General features: G+C 39.1%; 1 protein-coding gene across 1 annotated transcript in view; it reads right to left on the minus strand.

Moving 5' to 3' along the window:
* The window catches only part of PTPN14 (protein tyrosine phosphatase non-receptor type 14), a 122,563-nt gene that overhangs the window by 44,185 nt on the left and 55,430 nt on the right, over nt 1–22,948 (minus strand). The window contains exon 4 of the mRNA XM_030446721.1: nt 1,219–1,316. Coding sequence (XP_030302581.1) covers nt 1,219–1,316 — 98 coding nt within the window. The remainder of the gene's footprint in view (nt 1–1,218; nt 1,317–22,948) is intronic.

Here is a 22,948-nt window from a genome sequence, read left to right on the forward strand (position 1 = left end):
ATGTTTTCACATAAATAGAAAGAAATCAAAATGGACATGAAACAGTCTGTAAGTTTAAAAGAAATAAGTATTTCAAATATCTTCAGCTGCATCACATGCAAAAGGCAACAGAAGTAATACACGGTCAGGAATAAAACAAACAAGATTAGGTGCAGCATTCAGATGCAATTGCCTCTGAAATATAATAGATTATGTAGAAAATTCAGAATAGAAGTGATTATTTCAAACTATTACAGAGATTGTTAGCAATCTCAATGTTAGCAAAAAGATCCAAAACCACCGGGCAGTGAAACATATTCAGTATCTACTGAGCCCTAAGTCATGCACTGTGGAAAACTTCATTTACTTAAATTGCAAGATTCAGAATTAATTCCTTTATTAATAAAACATTTCGAGAATTGACACATTTTCCCTTTAGCTTAGAAACAAGATGCTAAAATTGAATTTGTACTGTCCTAAGGAAGGTCATATTAGCATTAATCTCCATCAAACCTTTACTTTTCAAGAATCAGATCTTCATGTTTCTTGTTGATATATGTATACATATACATACATACACACACACACACTTCCTCCTTGCCTTTCATTAGAAGACATACCCAGAACATGGCTGCTGAAACTACCTTCCATTCTCATAGTCAGTCATGCATAGACTGAAACATACTTTCTGCAAACACAGGGCTTCCTCCTCTGCCCATATGAATTATGTGATCTCACTTTTATTGATGTCCTTAGGAGGCTCAGACTAGAAATCACATTGTTAGAAGTAGTTTATCATTAGTTTGTAACTCACATAGCAATTACGGCCATGTGTTCTTTCATACTTCAGATAGCACTACACAGCAAAATGAGCTTTTAATTAAAGGCAAAATTAAAGTTGCTCCTGTGCTCTTTGATGTAATTGCATTTCAAACCAGAGAACACGAAGCAAATTCATTACTCCAAAGTACTCCGTGGTTGGGGTGGGAAGAACTGTTCTGTTCAAACTCACACGGATTTTATAAATAGGAAAGCTGAGCACTGTGATGTGGTCCATCATTCCCTCCCTGAGGCTGTGTGTTTCATCAATGGGAGTCCACCTATGCACTTTGAAATCAATAGAAAACTCAGCTGGTGTGAGTAGGAGTCATATAAGGCCTTAGTTAGTGCCCAGTCAACATAAAGAACAAATGAAAAAAGCCAGTGTTGGAAAAAGGCTGTCAAGTGACAGCATCTTACCTTGCACTGCCAAGCCAGCTAGTCGAATTCCCTGCTCCAATGAAGAGAGTAATTGGCCATCAAGAACATCCTTTTTCACTTGTAGGTAATACTGATATCTACAAACAAACAAACAAAGAAAAAAAGAACACAAATTAGAAAATCTATATGTTTGTAACATTTTTTTCCAAAAAAAGACTTGAAAGCAAGAAAAACTCACCACAAACAGGTCAGGCTGCTAAACAGCAACCTGTACCTGGCTTCAGAATTTCCACATCAAGAAAACAAGCCCATACAACCCCTATATGTGCAGTGCTTCCAGGTGGATGAAAAAGAAAATTTTAAAAATCTATTTTGGGTTCTCTGTATCACACAGAAAAGGGACATCTGTTGGAATTACCTTTCCTATATATTTTGTAGATGTTACTGGAGACCATACAATCACCAGTACAAGAAGAGGCTGTTCTATATTTCATCTATTGTTTTTGCTCCAGTTTCACTTCTTTGACAAAAGAGACAGAATTTTAGCAATATACTTCAACTACAGACCATTGAAAGTTGTTACTTTTAAACTGGCACCTCATCTATAAAGACGACTTAGACAAACAAATCAAGCAAAACCAACCTCTAATATGCATTTGCTGATCTGCAAATCACAAAGCAATTAGTTTTAACCACAGGAACACACTTGTACATTTCACCATACACTTGTAACTGGGTAGATTAAGAAAAATAATAAGATTTCCATGAAAAGCTTAAAAAGTTACTGTCCCCATTCTTACATCCCTCCCATCCACTGAACTGGGTCAGACCCACAGTAGAGCTGGCCAAAGCAGCAGGGATATGAAACACTCCCTCTGGCATTCCTGGTTGACATCTAATGGAGACAGCTTCACTAACAGGCCACAACTTTTTATTCTGCAGCCATCAATGCAAATTTCCTTGATCTACCTGTGGGGCATGGGCAATAAAACCAGGCAGGGGCAATGCAGGCAGCTGCCTGGCTCTACACATGCACAGCCACAATGGCAAGGACACCATAACCACCACTGATGTGTCAATAACCAAATACAGCTGTGGTGATGCAATGATCTCACACCCATCAGCTTAAACTTCTAGTGCAGAAATGTGCATCTGTCCCAGATGAGACAAAAAAACCAATTCTTTCTCTGCCAACATGCAACTCCTCACTGGGTCTACCCCAAAGGCAGGGGCAATGTACCAGTGCAGCCGCATGTGTGCATTCAGCACCTAGAAATACTGGTAGTAAGTGATGTGCCTGGGTGACTCAAATCAGGGAACCCAAAAAACAAAGGGGTTTCTCAGGCTGTGACCAGACATGCCAGTCTGGCTGCAGCTGAACCGGGTTATAAGGCTACTGCCCCTTCAGCAGCATGCCTGTTGACCCCTCTAATGTGAGGTGCATCTCCTGGAAATGGCATAGATATAAAAAATAATTGCTTGAGATGAACTGGGTTAGAAAGAAACACAAGGTACACAAGGATGCCAGCCAGTCTTGGAGACTGCATCCTCTGTGAGGTGCAGAGCAGAAAGCAATCAGAAAGAAGGGGAGGCAGTAAAATCCTAAATGAACTTGGTTATAACCAGCACATCACATCTGACATTACCTTTGAACCTTTGGGAAGAGGAAAGAAACTATTCTGGTGTTGTTTTGGAGTATGAGTAAGTCATCATCCCAGTCCCAAAAGAAAAGAACCACTGTAACCATTGCCTGTCTTACAGAGACTGCACTGCCTTTACTCACAAATGTTACCCTTTAATTCTTTGTGGAGGTGTTAGAAAATGCCTATATGCTTGAGACCTAGCATAATACAAGCCATGCTTTGAGGGCTATTCATCAAATGCAGCATTTTCTGAAGCATTTTATGTTTTACTTCAGTTAACTCTTCCACCAGCAATGTGAGATGCAATAACTTGCCACTAGACAGCACCAATGCTCTGATCAGACCTGCACTCTCAAGGTAGCAGGGTGTTTAGAGACTACCCAGCACTGCAGGGCAGAGAAATCCTCTCTGGGAAGGCCTATGCACATACCCTTCACATCTGAGAAGTTTCTTTCAGAGTTCATATTTTTTCCATGCAATTAAGAGGTAATTGTTGGGCTACTGGTTTTAGGCTTCCTGTTTCCCTATCTCCTCCCATAAAAGGCAGAAGAACACTTGAAAAAACAGGGAAAATAAAATCTTATTTAAATTGCTTAAATTTGGCTTTCACACAGCCTATGAAGATTAAAACTTCAGGGGATTTTGCAATTTGATTTAAAGAGATAGTGTTAAAATCATACAGTTTCTCAGCTTGAGTCTTGTGCTTGAGTCAGCCCCAGGTTTCACAATTGGTGAGTCCAGGAGAAAAATCAGCTTGTTTCCACTTCTTTGCAATGACTAAATCCAATTTCTGAAAATATGTGTGTTTTCATACATGCTTGATATAAGCTGCTTCACCATGTATGCAGATGAGCAAGTGTTTGCTGTATCCTGGTCTTCAAGACTTGAAATCCTGATGCAGGCCATTTATGTCAATTCTACATTTACCTGCATGAGTTGCATCTCCTGGTGTAAACAGTCCAAAAGTAAAATCCACACCTAACAAAGTTAGGGATATTGTTAAAAAATAGTTAAGAGACTGTATGGCAGTCAAAACAACATAAAAATCATATACTGACATCTCAGCTCTACAGAAGTTTAGAGTGTCACCAGTTTTAGTGTAGCTATGACTTCAATTGCAGTGCCCACAAAACTAGATAAACCACAGAGAAGATTATTTAGATAAGCATCATTCTACAGTTATTGTAGAATAAATATTATGATCAAAACTTTCAAAAGAAACAATGATATGGGGTTTAAATTGCAATTTTAGTTGTCAATACTTCAGAAAAATTGTTTTAAGAGAACAGTCAGCACCTACTTGAGGAAAAAGATGCCCATTTACAGGTGTTTCACCCTGATTGTCACAAGTCACATTTAAAAATCTTAATAAGCTTAATGGGACTATTCTACAATATTATTACAGAATCATTTGGTTAGAAAAGACCTTTGAGATCACTGAGTCCAACCATTAACCTAACACTACTGAGTCCAGTGCTAAATCATGTCCTGAAGCACCACATCTACTCAACTTTTAAACACCTTTAGGGATGGTGATTCAACCACCACCCTGAGCAGCCTATTCCCGTGTCTAATAAGCCTTTCAGTGAAGAAATTTCTTCTAATATCTAATCTAAACCTCCCCTGGCACTACTTGAGACCATTTCCTTTTGATCTGTTGCCTGTTACTAGGACTGACTCCCACCTTGCTATAACCTCCTTTCAGGTAGTTGCAGAAAGCAAAAAGCCTCCTTTTCTTCATCCTGAACAACCCCAGTTCACTTCAGGTGCTCCTCATAAGGTTCATTCTCCAGACCCTGGCACAGGTCTTGGTACAGCACTGCATTTACTAGTACTGTAGCAAAATAAAAGTTGAAGATTTATTAGAGATTTGTTTATTATAGATTGACACATACTACGAGTTTGACAGATACATCTAATTAGCTCTATGACATTAAATAGTGTACCTGTCAGGAAAAGCTTGATGGAGAAATTTTTCACCTTTCACAGGCAAAACCACTAAAAAGCAATCACCTGCTATGGCTCTGACACCTTGTTCAAAAGAAGTCCGAGGATAAACTGAAGAAAGCAGAAACCTATGGTCCATATCACTTCATCTTCACACCTGGACTGATAGCAACAAGGGTGGCCCACCTGAGACACCTGTCCACCTCTGACCTCTTCTCTCATAGCTATGGTTCAGTGGCTGACTTGACATTGTGCTAGGTTAGCAGCTGGACTTGATCCTAAAGGTCTTTCCAACCAAAATGATTCTATGAACAGGGCCATCTCCTTTCACAAGGCACAAACAGGAGTGGCTAATTCCACTGTCAAGGAAGAGGAGGAGCATACCCTGGAGGAAGCTCTGCTAGAAGGCTCTAATAGCTCTGCCAGCCACTGATTCATGGCTCAGCCATGCTGCAAAACTGTGGTCAGGCGCTCTGCCCAGCCAATGAAGAGGAGAAATTGGCCCATATTCTGTCAAGAATTTGAGGCTCCTCCATCTGAAATTACATTAAACGCTGCTATTATGTCACTAAGTTAGCTGAGACTGCTCTTTGTTTGCTTGGATTGAAAATGCAGATCTATAATTTGAGGGCAATCAAGTATTTTAAAAATGATCCAGCTATAGATTCACCAAGGAAAGCTGTTCCAAAACTGCAGATAAAGCCATGCCTTTTGTAAGCCTCTTACTAGGTGGTTTAGTTGGGAAAGCATATGGGAACTGAACAAAAGAGAAGTTTGCAATCTGCAGCCCTAAATAATAAAAGCCAAGGAGTTAAAAATTAAGACTTGCAAAGCTTTAATCACAGAGCCAGTCTGGCATACTGGAGGAATACAGGGCAGGAGACACCACCATAGCCAGCTGGGCTGGGAGCTGAAATATCTCACCTTGGTTGCTCGTTTTGGGTTAAACATTTTTAGCAAAGCTGTTGTGTATTCAATATAATAAAGGCTACTACAGTTTGCCAGCCTGTAGCTAATTCCAAGGGGAATGGGAGTGGACAACAAGTCTGAACAAAGCCATAATTATAAGGATATCGTTTCCCACAACTCTATTTAGCCAACACAGAAAACATTAAAAGTATATTTGCATCTATTGCATCAAAAGAGACACATTTTATATCAAAAAATAAGCTGCAACTGGACAACTATGAGACAACATATGAACTCCAGAATCAACATCTGCATTTTAGCAACCCATACAACATCAGAGGGGAAAAAAACCCCACAACAACAATAAACAACAAAGCCAACAACATAGTAGGCAGGAGGCAAGGGTATTGGTTTAAAATTTAATTGCAAGACCCAGATTCAGACTCAGCTACAGCTGTGTAAATGTAGAGAAACTTCTTTTGCTCACACAATTCTGCACAGACCTCCCAAGATCAGGAGTCATGTTTGTTCCCCTGTCACTTCAAAAAAAAAAGAAAAAAGTGGGTGTTTGTATAGTGTCATTGAATTCATTGTACCCTTCCATCACTGCTATTTATCTGATGAATAACCTCTATTGCTGTTGTACATGAGCAGAAAATAACTCAATTAATTTTAGTGACTTCTTTTCTCTTCAACAACCAATGTTTCAGATACTGCAAACCACACAGGACCTGGTCTGATCAATACTTCAAGTGAGATCTTTGTAGAGAAATTAAAGGACCTTTTACAAAAGTAAGAATGTGGGTTAGTTTTGCACAGAAACTGCACTAGTGTGATGCATCTTCACAATTTTCCTACTAGTGACTTCCATGAAGAACCATAAGGAAAATACTTCATTAATAATCACTCAGTATTATCAGACCTGGTAGTGTTAATAATCAAGCAGCACCCAACTCCACAAAGAAATGTGGAAGGAAGAGAATAAAAAATACTTATACTAATTATGTAAATAAATATACAAATGTTTACACAAAAAGGTAATCCATATAATAAGGATTAATGCTATTTGAATGCTGTATTGTGATTAGTCTGGATTTGTATTGGTTTTCCTTGATTTTACATTCCTCCTATGTATGTTAGAGACAAGAAAGGCTTGGACTATACATATTACCTCTAGTGCAGCAGGAAACACACACACACTATATATATATATATATACACACACACACACACACACACACACACACATTTATATATTTAATCATTTGGTGTGTTTTTTCTGGAAATTTTAAGCCTGTATTAACAAATATATTACCATTTCAATACCAATAAATGTTTACCTTGAGCGTATCTGGAAATACATAAAGCACTAGCAAAAATGTATTAGATACCCAAGAGGTACATTTCCTTTAAAATTGTTTCTAATTATGCAATTACTGGCATGACTAGCTTTTTTATAACTCATTAGGTACCTTTTTTGGCATCAAGCCTATCTACTGGATAACTGCATAGCTATGTGGTTTAACTTCTTTGGAAGAAACTGCTTTACTAGTTCATATTTCCAAAATAAGCAAGTCCTTAAGACTCAAAGGAAAAACACATTGTCCCACAAGTGGTTTAGCTCAAGACCTTCAGCTCTTCTACAGTTAAAAAAACCCCCAAAACGTCAACCATCCCCCCAAAAAAAACAAACAAAAAATGTAATTAGAGTACAATGTGATCTCCTAAAATAAGAAACACAATAAAAGTCTCATTGACTTACAACAACAGACCCACTCAGCTCATTTAGGTTTATCTTAGTATGGTAATACACTTCCAAGCACAGATGATGCATTGTACATCTACACAATAATCTGCCCAAGGGGGAAGCAGTTTCTTTAGAACAGAGGCCTTTTATAATTTACTAAAATTATTTTAAGCATTAGATTTTATATTGATGTGTCTACTGTTCACTTCACAACTTAAATTCTGCCATGATCTTTGCTTTTATTCTACTTAGCAACAGGATTCCAGAGTTAGCTATATGTTACGCTTTAAAGTAAAAAAACGGATTTTTATTTTAAACACATTTTTATTTTTAAACACATTTAAACACATTAAAAGCTCTTTCACATTTTCTAAGCTTTTGAGTTAGGTAATTCAATGACTCACCTATGCTATGGGCTATCAAAGGAACTAATTGATAATGAGCAAAATATTATTTTTATCTAGTTATTACACAGTTGAGACTAAGACAATAATACTTAACAGTTGTTGCCTTCTTGAGAAAACCTGCTTTAGCTAGTATCAGTGATCATTAGCTTAATTTTAGAAACAGAATATGTGAGGCTACTGACGTTACTCATATAAAGTTGGGCAGGCAAATAAGGCAGATTTGTGAGATCCAGGTTTTGTTCCCAAGTCTCAATCCAGAGAACCACATACTGGCTGCTGCTGCTTCTTTCATACGGGTCACTCAATGTAATGCAACCAAATTGACTGCAAACTTGGACTGGACTTTGTATGTCAGAAAAGGAAGGCAGGAAGACAAGATGTTTTTTTTCAAATATGATGTTCAGTGTATCGGCAAAGATGGTGTTGTGATTTCTGGGCTTGAGCATGCTGCAACACATTTTAGATACAAAGATTCAATCAGCACATCTTAATCTAAAGGTACTTTAAAAAAAAAAAAAAAAGAGGTACATACATTGATGATGTCATTGTCAGCAACACAGTGCTAAGGCCTTGTCTTCACCATTAAAAAAAACTTAGATGATGTGTTGATAAACTCAGTATCTCCAGATCTCTCCTCTGGAATTTAATCAGCTTCTCTCCTTGCAAAAGTCTAATGTTTTGCAGAACTAGACAATTGCCATTTATCTGGGATTTGTGGTAGGAACATAAAAAGCAATGGTTGTGTTTCTACTACTAAAAGGTGATATTTTTGGAAGGATATTATTAAGAACAAGTCTACCACACCCTGTCACAGACCTTCAGAAAGACCAGTAGACTCACCAGAACAAAAAAAAAAAAAAAAAAAGCCAAATCAAAACAGAGGAGACGAAAGAGCCTTTGTCATACATGCAAAAGGAAATTCCTTCAGAAGCTCAAACTGTCAATGTCAACAGTAAAAACACAGTTTCAAGGGTAGGAACTCTGTGATCATAATCACCTTACAAAGCAAGTCAAGGTCAGCTTCAGGTAGCTGAGAAATTATGCTGTTCAAAAGCAGCATCCAACTGTCTACATCCTGATTTCCTCCAGCAACTAGATGGAAAACATGACTAAAACTAAAAATAAAATAAATTAAATACATGGAAAGATTTGTGTCATTCTTTTTCCCCTTCCTAATGAGACAGAACAATGCTGGGTTAGCATCATTTTCACACACTGGGCTGCAGAAGTACAGATCAAAACAGAATTTATATCACCTACTTCCACATTGCTCAATCGTCCTCTTTAAAAAGAACAGTTTATAGCTGAGGGGGAGAGAAGGAATTTGGCTAAAACATGCTTATTTCACAATGACACTTTCCATGTATTTTGCTATGCAACTTATTAACATAAGGACGATAATACACAGCCTGGGTGGGTGGCTTGCACCAGGACTTGAAGCCAGACAATCAATGGAAATAAGGTGAGGCATCACATTTAACCAGTGAAGTTCCTAACTAAGGCCAATGCCTTCCACAAGGTAAGGTCCAGCTACACAGTCAAGTCCTGGCTACAAGTACTAAAATAGGAAGGCATCTATGCACCTAAAACCAGTCTGATCAGAATTTTGCGTTGCTTGGTTGCTGTCTACCACTTTTATTTCATAGTTTTGGTACTGAAAGTTCATTTGCTTGCATGCATTCCCCAAAAGACAGTAATTAAAATTTCAGATCTTCACCTCCACCAATTCTTTACAGAGCTGGCAGAAGTTTTTTAATGTGAATGTAAACTATGAGTATTTTAGGAGCAGTAAGGTTTTTTCCTGCTGTGAATCAGTCAACAAACCAATTTTCTGCAGTAAAACTGAACATTCAAAAAAGAAAATAATATATGTGCTGCTTATGGTCATGATACTGTTTAAGAGGGTAACACAAGCTCTGTAACCTCTCACATATAAGCAACTCCTTCCAGTATAGCTTTGTAACCTCTCACATACAAGCAACTCCTTCCAGTATAGCTTGGTATAAAAATGTTGTGGTGTCCAGCGTTCAATGAATTGCAAGTGAAACCCTCAGCAAGTAAGACACACGACGAGAGCATCACACTCAGCATTCCCACTGGCAGGAAAAGGCTGAGCTTGGATTGTAAAGAAATGCTCTGCAAGTGTTTTTCTGCTCCTGCCATTTCTGCTGGGCTACAAGCAGGGACATGCACCCAGGCCTCGCTGCAGCCATGACACAAAACTCCCAAAACACACTTTCCTTCCACGAGAGGCTCGGCCAGCTCATCCACCTTTGCACTATCCCCCAATTTCTCTACATTTCAAAAGGAACCCCCCAACCACAACAGGTCCATCCTCTGTGCTTGCACTCTGAACAAGAAGTACATTATACTTTTTGGCCACTCCAGGTTCAAATAAACCCACAAAGGCAAAGTTAAACCTTAAATAGAAAGGCCAGTAATGGCATGCTTTAGCAAGAAAGGAAAGCATGCCTCAACCTGATCCTCATTTTTTGCCCTTGAACTCTTGAATTAATTATAACAAATTACAGGGAGCCCCACTACAATTTATAAGCACAATAAACTCCCTTACAACCACCTATAATTTTATCAGAGTTAATCCAAATACCTAAAGAATTATATAGCACAAAACTTCAACATGCCTTTTAGAGTAAATAAAAAAAAAAAAATGGGGGAACCATATTGTCTTGTCTTCCAAGCTTACCCTAGCAGCAAAGGCTAAATTTGGTCTCTTCAAGCTGGGCTCTGGCATAGCCAGGCCCTGGTGACACCACCATAGCATTCATCCTTATAAAGGCTGGAGAGGGATTGTAAAAGTAAAGCAAAACAATCAAGATCATATAATGTGAAGGAGTCCATATTTAAATGTTTTTAGCTGAAAAACATTAAATGCAAGCATAAATATTACAGGAAAACAGTAGAAATAAAGCATTTGGGAGTGAATACTTTGTTAGACTCGTGTATCCATCCAGTTTGGGTTTTAAGCACATGCTAGAAGTGTTATTGCTCAACATGGCAGTGTTATTGACTTAACTGCTCACATAGTTAAGCTTAAATACCTGCTCAGCTATGTGCTCATGTCCCCTGAACTGAACATGTCTCATGACTCCTGCAGACATTTGGCTGCAGAGATCCAAAGGGTAAAATACAGGCATTTTATCTTTTTTTTTTTTTAGCTTCACTTTCTCTTTTTATTAATTAAAAAAATAGTGGAGTTGATGCAGGTGGGTGAATTGCAGCAATGCCACATACTGCTTTTCATACACATATCTTAAATGGTGTAGCGGAAGATCAGTATTATCATTCTCAACCCCCACTGCCAAAACAAAATTTAAAAAAATTAAAACTCATAGTGAGAAAACAAGAGCCTGAGGAAGGATGAAACTTCCCATAATAGTGCTGAAACTGGAACTAAACCCAGATCGCCTCTTTATCACTAGGGTCCACTGGTCAAATAGATAAAGATTATAAAAAAACAAATCCATAAACTAAATTTCCTTCAGATTGGTTGTGCAGTCTGCAAGAAAAAAGAAGAAAAAAACCTCAGTACTCGCAGAGCTGGGTTTTTCTGAGGGCAAACCCACAAGGTCCCACAAAACTGCTGCCACCACCCTTCACCAGGGCTCTTTCTCCTCACCCTGGGCTGTGTGTGCCAGAGGTGGCTGCTACTCTGGTGCAGGACTCAAGAGCTGTCAGGGCTTTTGTGTGCAAAGCCACCACCTGGCTCAAGAGCAAAAGCAGAGGGACAACACCCCAGAGCACCACTGCATCACTCAGCAGAGTGATTCCAAGAGTCATCAACCCCTTTCTTTGCTCCATGAAATAAAACATGGGCTCCAGCCACATATAAGCTTCACAGATATATATGCGCTCAATGATAGCATGCAGCCTATGTGTCATTTCCCTCTTAGTCACATCCTCAGAACATCAGGTCCCACGCACAGTGAGCAACTCATGCACCCAAAGCCTTAAGATAATATGAAAATAAAGGCAGCTGTGAAGATTCATCCTCACACAGACAAAAAAAATTTAAATGATAAACCATGATATTCTGTGCAGAAGATGACTAAACTTCATGGGGAAGAAGAGGACAAAAAACCCCTATCAGTCTTTCTTCATTTAGAACCAGAAAAGATTTCTGCAAAAATGAGATTATACCCAAAAAGTTAATAAAAGCTTATATTTACTTTCTTTGCTCATATGTGTTGACTCAGTAAAATTATGTTGTTCCCTGCCCTGAAAAGAAAATGCAGCTAAAACTTCAAGCTGTCTACGCTGTGGGAAAAGGTGGTTTAGGTTACATATAGAAGCAATATGAGTCAACAGTTTGAAAATTCTCCTGGTATCCAGCCAGGTTAATGGTCAAGCAGGTTAGAATATCATGCTAAAAAAATGTGATGAGTTAACTAGAACATATGCATACTCCAACTCAGACTCTGCAACAGTGAAAATAAATAGATAACTTTTTTAAAATTGGGCTAAATACGTGTGTAACTCTATTCTTCAGACATAAAACAAGCGTGAAGGGTTGTGATTGCCCCATGCTCCCCACCTCCATTTTTATGACAGTTACAGTAAATAGACACATTGCATCCAACCCATAAACCTTGTGTCATTTTTCAATATATATTTTAAATATTATCCTCCAGTTGGGCTCTAAATTCAGGGATGACATAAATCCACCAGCTTTTTCTGGTTAAATGTACTCCTGTGCACTGGTGGAAAAACTGAACAGAGTGAACCTTTATACCAGAGAACAACCAGAATGGATATGTAAGGATCCAGAACCATGCCACAGAATGATTGGCTTGCAGGTGCAGAGCAGCACACAAGTGTATACAGGTGTTATTTTTTTCAAAAAGCAAGGGAATGTTCAGAACATGTTACAGAATGTGCTCTTAATCTGAACTTAAATAATAATGCTCCAGTAGCCTGCTGTGTAACCTTGTTCATGAATTTATGGAACTCATAGAAAACCACTATCACTAAAAATTTTACCTAGTATCCCAACATCACATAAGCAATGTCTGAAAAAGCTTCATTGATCTAGTGGGATTTTACCCTGTAGGAAGAAAAAATGCAGTGCATTCCCTACTGCCTTTTACAGAAACCTGTCCTGGTAATAAGAAAACATGGCTTGAAATGTGACAGGATTAAGTTGCCACCCTTCTATAGGATGACAGTACAACAACTCATATTCCTGTGAAAGATTCTTGAAGCACCTACTTTAGTGGTCACTGCCAGCAGAAAACAGGAAAACTCAGGTTGTTTCCATGTCCCAAAGAGCTGGGTGATCCTATTGTTTTCACAGGAATTGTTGAAAACCATGACCCCACATATTAAAAATCAGGCAATAAAACCATGGCCAAGGAAATTCCAACTTCCCAGAGAACACAAACCAGCAAAAGAGAACACAGCTCTGATAACAACGGGATGTTGCCAAAGAAATAGATGAATCAGTGCCCTGTTGGGTGGGTAAAGTAGATCCATTTCATGAAATGAATAATTATTCTTTGTAAAAGCTTCAAAAACAGCTGAAGATATCAAGTGCAAAAGCAGCTGCCAAAGATAAAACGGTGAACCAGTAAACATCTCACTGCACAGGAATCTGCCATCTTCTGACACCGAGATTTCTGCCAAATTCTTGTTGAGATTTTCAGCTGCATAAGGGCCTCCACACAAATGCTTCTTTTAAACACACTCGGAGACTTCAGGACTATCCTGACATCCGATTACAGCTCTTTTGGCTTTATATCCTGCCAGCAAGGCAAAAAATATTAAAGGTATTTGGCTCCCTGAAAAAGGGTATGTTTAGGTCTAGTTTTCATGGTTTGTAACCCAGCTATAAGAGAAGGGGAAAAGTTTGCTCCAGCCTGCAGTACAACCATCAAAATTCACTAACTTTAATTGGAGACTGGCAGACTGCTACTGTAACCTAGAGTTCCACTGCGTATTGAACTCTCAGAGTTTTAAAAGCAGTTAAAAACCCAAATCAAGAAGGACAGGTCTGCTTGTTCACAGGTTGCTGCTACTGACTCGACCCTCTTTCTGATGGTGTAGCCAAATTTCAGACATCTACCTGGGAGTTCTAAATAGAAGACAAGTGAGGCGCAGTTCCCTTTTCAAAGCAAGCAGAGGAAAAGAGAGAATGAATCACCTGCAGAAAGTGATGAACAACAGAGGAATCCTGATTCATGCTGTGGAAATGCCCATTTCTTCTCTTTGATTACACAGGAAGTCTAGAGCAACCTTCATTCTTGAGGCTGCATTAGAAGAAACTATATGACTGAACTAGGTGTCAGGAAGACTTTAAGTAGCATATTCCAGCCCTGTATATGACTATATTATGTATATGCATATTCTGAATATATTCCAGTATATTCCAGCTCTGGAGTTGTCAATACAGGAAGGGTTTGGACCTGGTGGAATGGGTCCAGAGGAGGGCCATGAAAACGATCAGCTGGAACATCTCTCCTATGAAGAAAGGCTGAGGGAGCTGGGTCTGTTCAGCCTGGAGAAGAGAAGGCTTCAGGGAGACCTAATAGTGAACTCACTGTACCTTAAGGGGCTACAGGAAGACTGGAAGTGGACTGCTTGCAAGGGCCTGTTGTGACAGGACAAGGGCCAATGGTTTTAAATTAGAGTAGATCTCGACTGGATGTTAGGAAAAAGTAACTACCATGAGGGAAGTAGAAAAATGGAACAGGTTGCCCAGGAAGATAGTTTAGGCTTCATCCCTGGAGATATTCAAGGTGAAGCTTGAACAGGCAACCTGACCTAGTTGAGGGTTTCCCTGGTTACTGCAGTGGGGTTGGACTAGATGACCTTTAGGGGTCCCTTCAAACCCAAATTATTCTGTGATTCCCTAGTAGTCTGCACTTGGCTAAGGAGAAACTGCTTGTCACTGCTACTGCATCACATGGGAAAAAAAAGAGAATACTAACCCCACTCCAGGTAACCTTATTCACCTGACAAAAACAATGCCTTAAACTACACCAGGGGACAAGTCAAAAGCAGCAAACCAATCTGTGAGGTACACCATAATGTTCACTGTGTACACGATGCTCCTTAATGAATGGGCAACCTCATTCTGCAATGATATACATTGCTGCTGCCCCTAAAGGGGAAAAAAAGGCAGCCAAGCACTTCACAATAGTTTGAATGACAAAGGCAGAGAGTGCAGTCTGCAGATTAGAAGAGGAGTGATCCTTTCTATCTTCATTTGAAGAGATGCATAGAGGCTGATGGGCACTTCTGTGACTGAAGCTGACAGGATGACAAGTGTTTTCCATTTTTTCCACTTTTCTTAGTCTCTCCCATAAACAAAAAAACCTGAAGAGGACACCTTTTTCTCTAGAGAAAGAAAAATCACTCCATGGCAATAGTAATCTCTACAGATATTATACTAAAAACTGACATAAGGAAGAGAACAGACATTACATATACAGCAATTTTCAGAACACCACTGACACTCCTCATGTTTAGCAGTGAGAATTTAATAATGGACACTTGCCAAATTAACTTGCTCATTTCTTCCACCCAAAAATTTGACAAATAGAGTCATAAACATGCACAGTGCCTTCTCCCTCCTAAAAAACCCTTTGTTTAAAAAGACCCTAATGTTAAAGGTCTAAAAACAAGCTCTGAAAAGTTGGGTTGGGCCTTGGTAGGGCAATTTCAAGTGAAGTGGATGATAAATTGTTCCTTTTTCATAAGTAACTAAGCATCATTTGGCCTTTAATTTGAAATTGTCTCATTTCATGCAAATGTTCTTTTTAGTTTATGGGCAATAAGTGTTTATTTTCTTTTTCTCTTTCTTCTTCTCAATTAAGAAAGCAAAAGGAAAAAGTTCTAGTACCAGCATGTTATTTGTTTGATACTGAATCTCCATAGGCTTGTTTATTTTCATAAAAGTGTATTAAAATACAGGCTATTTTTAGGCTAGCAAATTACTTCTTGCAGCTTTTCCATGCTCCTACAAACCAAGCTTTCTGCTCTGTGCCATCTACCAGTTCAGAAGGATGCCTGTATATACAACATTCATACTGATGTAGTGTAACAACACAACCAGGAGACTGAACTGCATCCACTATCACACTTACCAAGTGCTTCCAGACCCTAAACATTCTTATCTGTGGTCAGTCCCAAAGGGGGACAGGACTCCCACCACTGAGCAGATCAGAATCAAGCCTTTTGATGCAGTTTAAGATCCCTGGAGACACTGAGAACACAATGTAACAGATGCCCTGAAATGCTGCCAGTTTTGCAGCCCACCACAGCATTCTCATTTGAAAACAACTTTGTCCTTAAAATTTTTTAATGTTGTAACTGCTACATAGGAAAGCCAAGAAACTTCATTCATCCTGCCTCTGCAGCTGTTTCATTTTTTAAGGTACAGTAAAACCTCATCAGCCACTGTAATCTCTCCTCAGTGCTCACTCTGATGTCAGTAGTAAATAAAGGAAAATTAAACATATTTTAAAAAGGTATCTCAGCTTTAAAGAAGTTTATTCTTGGCATATGTGGAACAAGAAGTAAAGAGCTACTTCACCCCAAATTTAGTGACAGTTAATTCAGTTCAAATTATCTTTTACCTCTATGCAGTGCAGAAAGTAATGAAGTCCAAATGAAAGGAGCGATTCTGCCTGACAGGACAGGAAAAGATCCCTTCACTTGCTTTAAGCTTTGTCTGTCTGGTTTAAGACAACAATACACTAACAACTTCCAGGGAACTAAATCCATCAAAGCTGATCCTATTGAGAGTTATTCCAACAGCCACCACAGCAGAAGCTTCTTCATTAAATTTACAAAATTTTCCTGACTGCAGTTCAGTCTTTGCTTTGGAGAGAAGGCAAAAAGGCAGCAAGAAAACCCCTGTGCATTGTGGTGAAGGCAGCATGCTCCTGTCTATGAGGAAACATTAGACTTGCATTTCAAGTCTATTATTAAGTCTGAGTATTATTTCTATTTAGAATTGAAGCAATAATAAAACAAAGTCCATTTTTGCCTGTTGTTTCGTATCTCTACATCCTATCTTCACCCTAACAGTCCTTGAGAACAAATACCTAGCTGAAGGTTTATTGTAGACCCTTCAAGTGAGAGTAGACCTAGCTGGGCTCTGTGCTGTGAAATACAACTTCTGACAAATCCTCCAGCTGTGTAAGCAGCTTACCATCCATACACTCATCCACTCTCTTTAAGAATGTCTGCAGCCCAAAGAAAGCAGAATACATCTTTCCACATCATTCCAAAAAGTAAGTTGCCCTTTTCATGAGGTTATTCTACTGCCAAATGCAGTAAGATTTAAAAGAACTTTACAGCACTATTTAAAACCAGCTCCTACCTACACAGACCAAGAACTGGGGGAGACATTCAGATCATACAAGAAGACTTTCAACTGGTTTTTCATAAACAGACACACAAAATGGGTACTGTTACCAATACAGCTAGGAATATGCAACCATATGTGTGTGTGGCACTGCAAAATCTAACAAGGGAAAGCCAAGGGCTAAGGAAGACAGGATTTAAATTGAGAATTGATGTTTCAGGTTACCCCAGTGATCCTTATAACACACGTTTTTATAGCCAGCAATGGTGAGGACAGTTTCTTCACATGCTGAGAAGCAAAAACCAGTAGGTGTGACTTTTATTCACAAAGCAAGATCTTCACTGATTAAAAGAGAAGGCCAGATTTCTAGCCTCAGCACCATGTCAACTCTCTGATATAACAGAATAAACATATAGGCTACTCAGCAGGTTATAATTTCCTTGCAGGAAGGCAGAAGTTTCTCTCTCCTGCATCAGAAGTTAGTTAGATCTCCAAAGCTAGTTTTAAAATGCCTCATTTATTTCTTTTATTTAAGGATCATAAAATGTCCTAAGCACCACATTCAAACAACCTCACGCACCTTCGGGTCTTCTTTTTGGAATGAAGGTTCAATTCTGATTGTCCAATGCAACTCAAGACACAATTCTAACGTGGTGGTTTTGTAGTCATGTCCTAATCATAAACAATAACTTCCTCCCTTTGGTGACAAGGAATAGGACATGAGGAAATGGAACGACGTTGTGGCAGTCCAAGTTCAGATTGGACATTCAGGAAAGTTATTCACTGAGATGGTAGTCACTGGAAATTGCTCTGCAGGGAGGTGGTCATGGCACCAAGCCTGTCAAAGTTTAAGGGACATAAGGATGATGTTCTTAGTCATATGACTTAGTTTTAGGTAGTCCTGAGACAAGAACGGATTTGGAATCAATGATCCTTAGGGGTCCTAACTTGAAATATTCTATGCCTCCCCTCTCCTGCTGCACATACCTACATTTTGTAGTCATCTGGTTCCCTCTGCATTTCTGAAACATGCTTCCTCATTCCCCAGAAGGAGTCAACAAGAGCTGCTCAGTGTTCAGTGCCAGCTCAGGACACCCAACCAATGTACAGGTTCAGCAAGTGTCTGCAACAGCACAAGTGCCTGGGTGGACAGGAAAGGAGGATACAAAGTGCCTTTCTCTGAGTGTAAATGCCCTCACCAGCATGGAAGGTCTATCAAGCTGGTCAACCTAAGGTCAGAGAGGAGCATAAATGTTGTAACACTGCATAAATGTTATAACTTTATCATATGAGAACAGAAACTCAAAATGTAACCTTCACTGCCACTTAAAATGTCCCAATAAATTCTATCTGCTCTACTAAAACTGAGCATACACATAGTTTCCATCAGGACATGTGTATGTAAGAATACATGACTAAGCCCCAGATGATAAAATAATACTTATTTCCTCACAATTTGATGTCAATGTGATGCTGCTGAAGGCCAAGACATTCCCGTTACAACATTTCTAACCATCACAGTTGCAGCCTTCAAAACACACTGAAGTAAGAATCCAGGTTGAAGTATCCAACGTTGTATTTATAGTTACGCAATGATATTTTTCAGAGTTACTACATATGTACTGCCCAACCACACACAAGAAAACACATTCACTTTCTGGTCTAAGAGCACAGTATAATGTAATAGATTAAATCTAAGCATCAATAGTTTCTTAAAATATCTAGCACAAAGAGGTTGGCTTTCAATAACCAACACACAGAGAACAAGCTCCCCATTCACTGAAGAAAGTCAGCTGGCAGAAGGGTTTGCCCTCCTCCACAAATTATTTTATAAACAGAGAATTAATGTTAAATCTTAGGCCTGCCTTGAAGGAGTTCTTATTTTTAAGTCAAAGTTTAAGCATCCACTAAAACACACAGTCAAAAAGAACCAACTCAAGAATACTACTGAAAAGCAAAACAATGCATACACTGCAATAATATGAACACAAGAACACCCAGGCAAATATTGCATATTATTTGTTGTTGCTGTCCTCTGAAAGCAACATTAAAGCTAATTAAGTATCAGCTTGTTTACAACAAGGTAAGCTACAAGCCTAATGTGTGCTTTTTTATATTGCAGTAGCCACTAATATTAAAAAAGTCTAATAATTAAAACAAAACAATAAAACCATCAAAGGAGCACTGAAATGCAGATACCAAGACTCTAAGCCTGGGTGGCCACCCAGAGCTCTTAAGACTCATCCAGCTTGCAAACAATTCAGACCTGCTCCCCCACATCATCTACTTGAGCTCCTAGGCAGTAGCTGGGGTGGCTGAGAGCACTGCTTAGTCTTAAATTCCTGCAGCTGGAAAAAAAATAAAAGGAAACAGAAAAAATAGGTTGACATTACCAAGCTACATCTGCAGTTTTGTAAAATAGCTGGGATTCCTGGGAACTCAGGACTTCTGGGAGTTCACAACTCACAATAAACCCCAGAGCTTGCTTTTCTCCCAGCCTTGGGAGATCAGGTGCGGTTCCAGTCATGAGATGATCAGCATCAGGGCCTGTAGGGTCAGTGGGGTTGGCAACTGCATTCTAAACCAAAATAGGGTTCTGTTCCAACAGAAATTTCTTTGCTTCCCATTGATTTATAAAATTACAGTTTTAAAGTGCCAGCTTCTTCCTCTCAGAGTCCCCATGACTATGTCTCATTAATATTTTCATAAGACATTTACACTGGCACTTGTCCTAACTCTTCCTTTACAATGTTTCACAACACCACATCTACTGACAAACTATATGTTCTTAGCTCTTAAGAAAGAAAAAATTAGTACCATGTAGGTCAGCTGGCACCTTATGATCCTTCAGTTGTTCCCAACCCTTCTGCTCTAAAAACTGTCCAGTGATTTGACTCTCAAAGTCATGTAGCTGAGAACAAAAGGTTTGACAAGAATTGTGGGATGAAATGATCTTCTGTATATGAGAGGTCTACCATTCTGACAGAACGTCCTGTCCTTTTCTATCCATTTGATATGACTTCCATGTATAGAAGTGATTGCCTTAATTCATGTGAATCATTTAAAATTACAGTCCATTGACCTACAGCTCTCAATAAAACAGAAATATTATATGTAAAATATATAATTACAAAGTTGGAAATATTTTTCTAGAAGAAAGGAGATACACTGGTTTATGCTACACAAGGATCCAGCCTTGAGAGTGGCTTGCAAAGACTTTAGGAAATAATTAATTCTGATCACTAATATCATTTTTGTGTTGAAGAGAAGTCTTACTTTTTAGTGAATGGGTACATCCTCCTCCCCACATATCTCTTTCTAGTGCCAAGGGAGGACTAAGTGGCATCGCCTTTCCTGAATGGTGTGAGCAGAGCTATGTCCTAAGCATGGCACAGATGATGGGCACACATACAGTGGTTATGACATTTCCCAAAAAAGAAAGAAATGAGAAGCAGGTTGTATTCATTCCTCTGGAAGCTACACAGTCTGCTTACAGGTATCATCTTCCTAAGAGAACAGGCATGCTCTTAAAACACATGCTGAGAAGAAGTACACTGTAAACATGAAATGATGGAAGTTCTTTGTAAGAGGCAAATTTGGACAAGGCAGTAAAGGTTTCTGCTGCTTGAAAAACAAGTTCAGGTACACCAGTAATATTGAATGATTGCAAACTGAATCTCCAGGTATGACAGACCAAGCTGGGCTTTTGTTTTTTAAATACTCCACTTTCCTACTTGCCAGATATCACTCAGTTCTTGCTCATTTGCTGACCCAGCAAACTTAACCACACATCTCGCTTGTCATCCCATCTTGCATTATATTTCTCTGTATTTTCACAGAAAAAAACCCCCAAACTAAGTGTTACTGAATTTTTAAGAACCATTTGCATTAAAAAGTTCCTTCAAGTTTACCAGAGGCTGATTCACAAATATGGCCACACAACCCATCACAGCCCATCACTTGGCAAGCACAGCCAAGACTGTCCAGAACAGCTCCAATCAGAATGCATTCTGCTGTTTTCTCCCAACACTCTGGCATATTGAAAAAAAAAAAAAAACCCAGAAAAAACCAAACACAAATTTGGACATCAAAGAACTCAAAGATTTTCAGACAGCCTCAAGATGTAGGTATGAAAAAGCATGAAACGCAAAGTACCTTCAGGTGTTACAGACTTGACAGTGAAAAAAGTTCCACATCACTGAGGTTGCCCCAAAACCAGGCTGGCACAGAATGATATGTTACATCCAGCCTTAACACAGCAATTAAAAGCACCATATAAAGAGCACCAAAATTCCGGCTGATTATACTTCTATTAAGAGCTAATAACACAGGAGTATGTAAAACTTCAGCTTGTTGAAAAAAAGTAAAGCAAAGCAGACTAAAAGCAAAGACAAGCTCAAGTAGGCAAGACATTTAAGAAGGACTTTTCTGAGAGAAAGGAAAAAAACCCACAACAAAAAGTAGATTTGGCAGAACACATTTCCCTGTAAATATGAAGCAGTCAAACACTATTTTTTCCCTCCTCTACATTCTCAAGCTATTTAATAATCCCTCCAGTCAGTCCTAAGAATCTGTAGCTCTCTTTATGTTTTATAAGAATATCTGTTTAAGGATTCTTCACCTAACACTTGAAAAAAAATAGAGGAAAAGTGGGGAACTATGAAGAAATATTTCCTTAAAAGACTAACAGAAGAAATCAGCTACAAGAAATGGGGAAGTGTAGGGTAACAAAACATCAGAGTAAATAAATGTTCACTAAGCTACAAGAGGGTAAGTTTGAGGCTAAATTTTATCACAGGCCCTCCAGAAAAGAGGCCTGGCAGCCACAGGCTCCAATTTTCCACCTGCAAACTCATTAATTCTCACACTTTGCAGGTGCAGCCATCTCGTTCCAATCACTCTGTGTTTTCTTTCATGGGAAAGCTGTGCAGCACATTCCTCAGGGAAAATACAGAGCTGCCAGCTGAACTTGGGGCAGAAGCCCAAAGGCAGCACAGTGCAGATGCTGGATATGTCCCTCCCTATAGTCATGCATACCATACCTACAGCACCATAGGGACCCAAGCCCCACTGATGGAACTGCACTCATTTCACAGGATTACACCCCAAATCTGCAGAAGTACAAACACGATCAGATATTAGTGAGTACAGAGCACATAGAAAGATAGAGAAAGCTTCTTCCAAGACAGAAAAAGAAAACAAAAGTACACCTTCATCCTGTAGAGGAGGCAGAGAAGTGTTGTGTGTAAAGATACGGATACTATGGAGAGCAAAACTTCAGCTTTCCTTTGGAACTGTGGAAACAAAAAGGCCACAGATTCTCTGATACTTGTGTAAAAAGAGCATCGCACCCACATTTTCAGAAAACCACAAAAGTGTGTGGGTTCTCTGTTTTTGGAACAAGAGTACAGTGAAAGCAGGCTTGTTTACTTTAGACACTGTACAAAGACTTATTTCTAAAAAAAGAAAAGAAATGGTTGAAAGGATGCCTCCTTTCTGAGAAGTCAGCAGAAAATAAAAGGCAGATTTATTTTTCTAATCTATGCAAATATCTACTCTACAGGGCATCACAAAGACTGCTTTATACCAGACAGTATGCAGATCCCAGGTGCTTTAAATATGCCAAAAGCACACACAGCATCTCCACCTGTGATGGCTGCTCACTCTGAGAACAGCTGGATGACTAAAAAGAGGTTTTCTAAGTAGCCAAATGCCTTTAGCTAATGTGCCAAGCCCTATACTCCCACCCAAACAGCTCCTGCTGTAGCTGCCATCAAGCCTGGAGAGA

Source organism: Calypte anna, chromosome 3 (genome assembly GCF_003957555.1).
Source record: "Calypte anna isolate BGI_N300 chromosome 3, bCalAnn1_v1.p, whole genome shotgun sequence".
Classification (NCBI taxonomy): domain Eukaryota; kingdom Metazoa; phylum Chordata; class Aves; order Apodiformes; family Trochilidae; genus Calypte; species Calypte anna.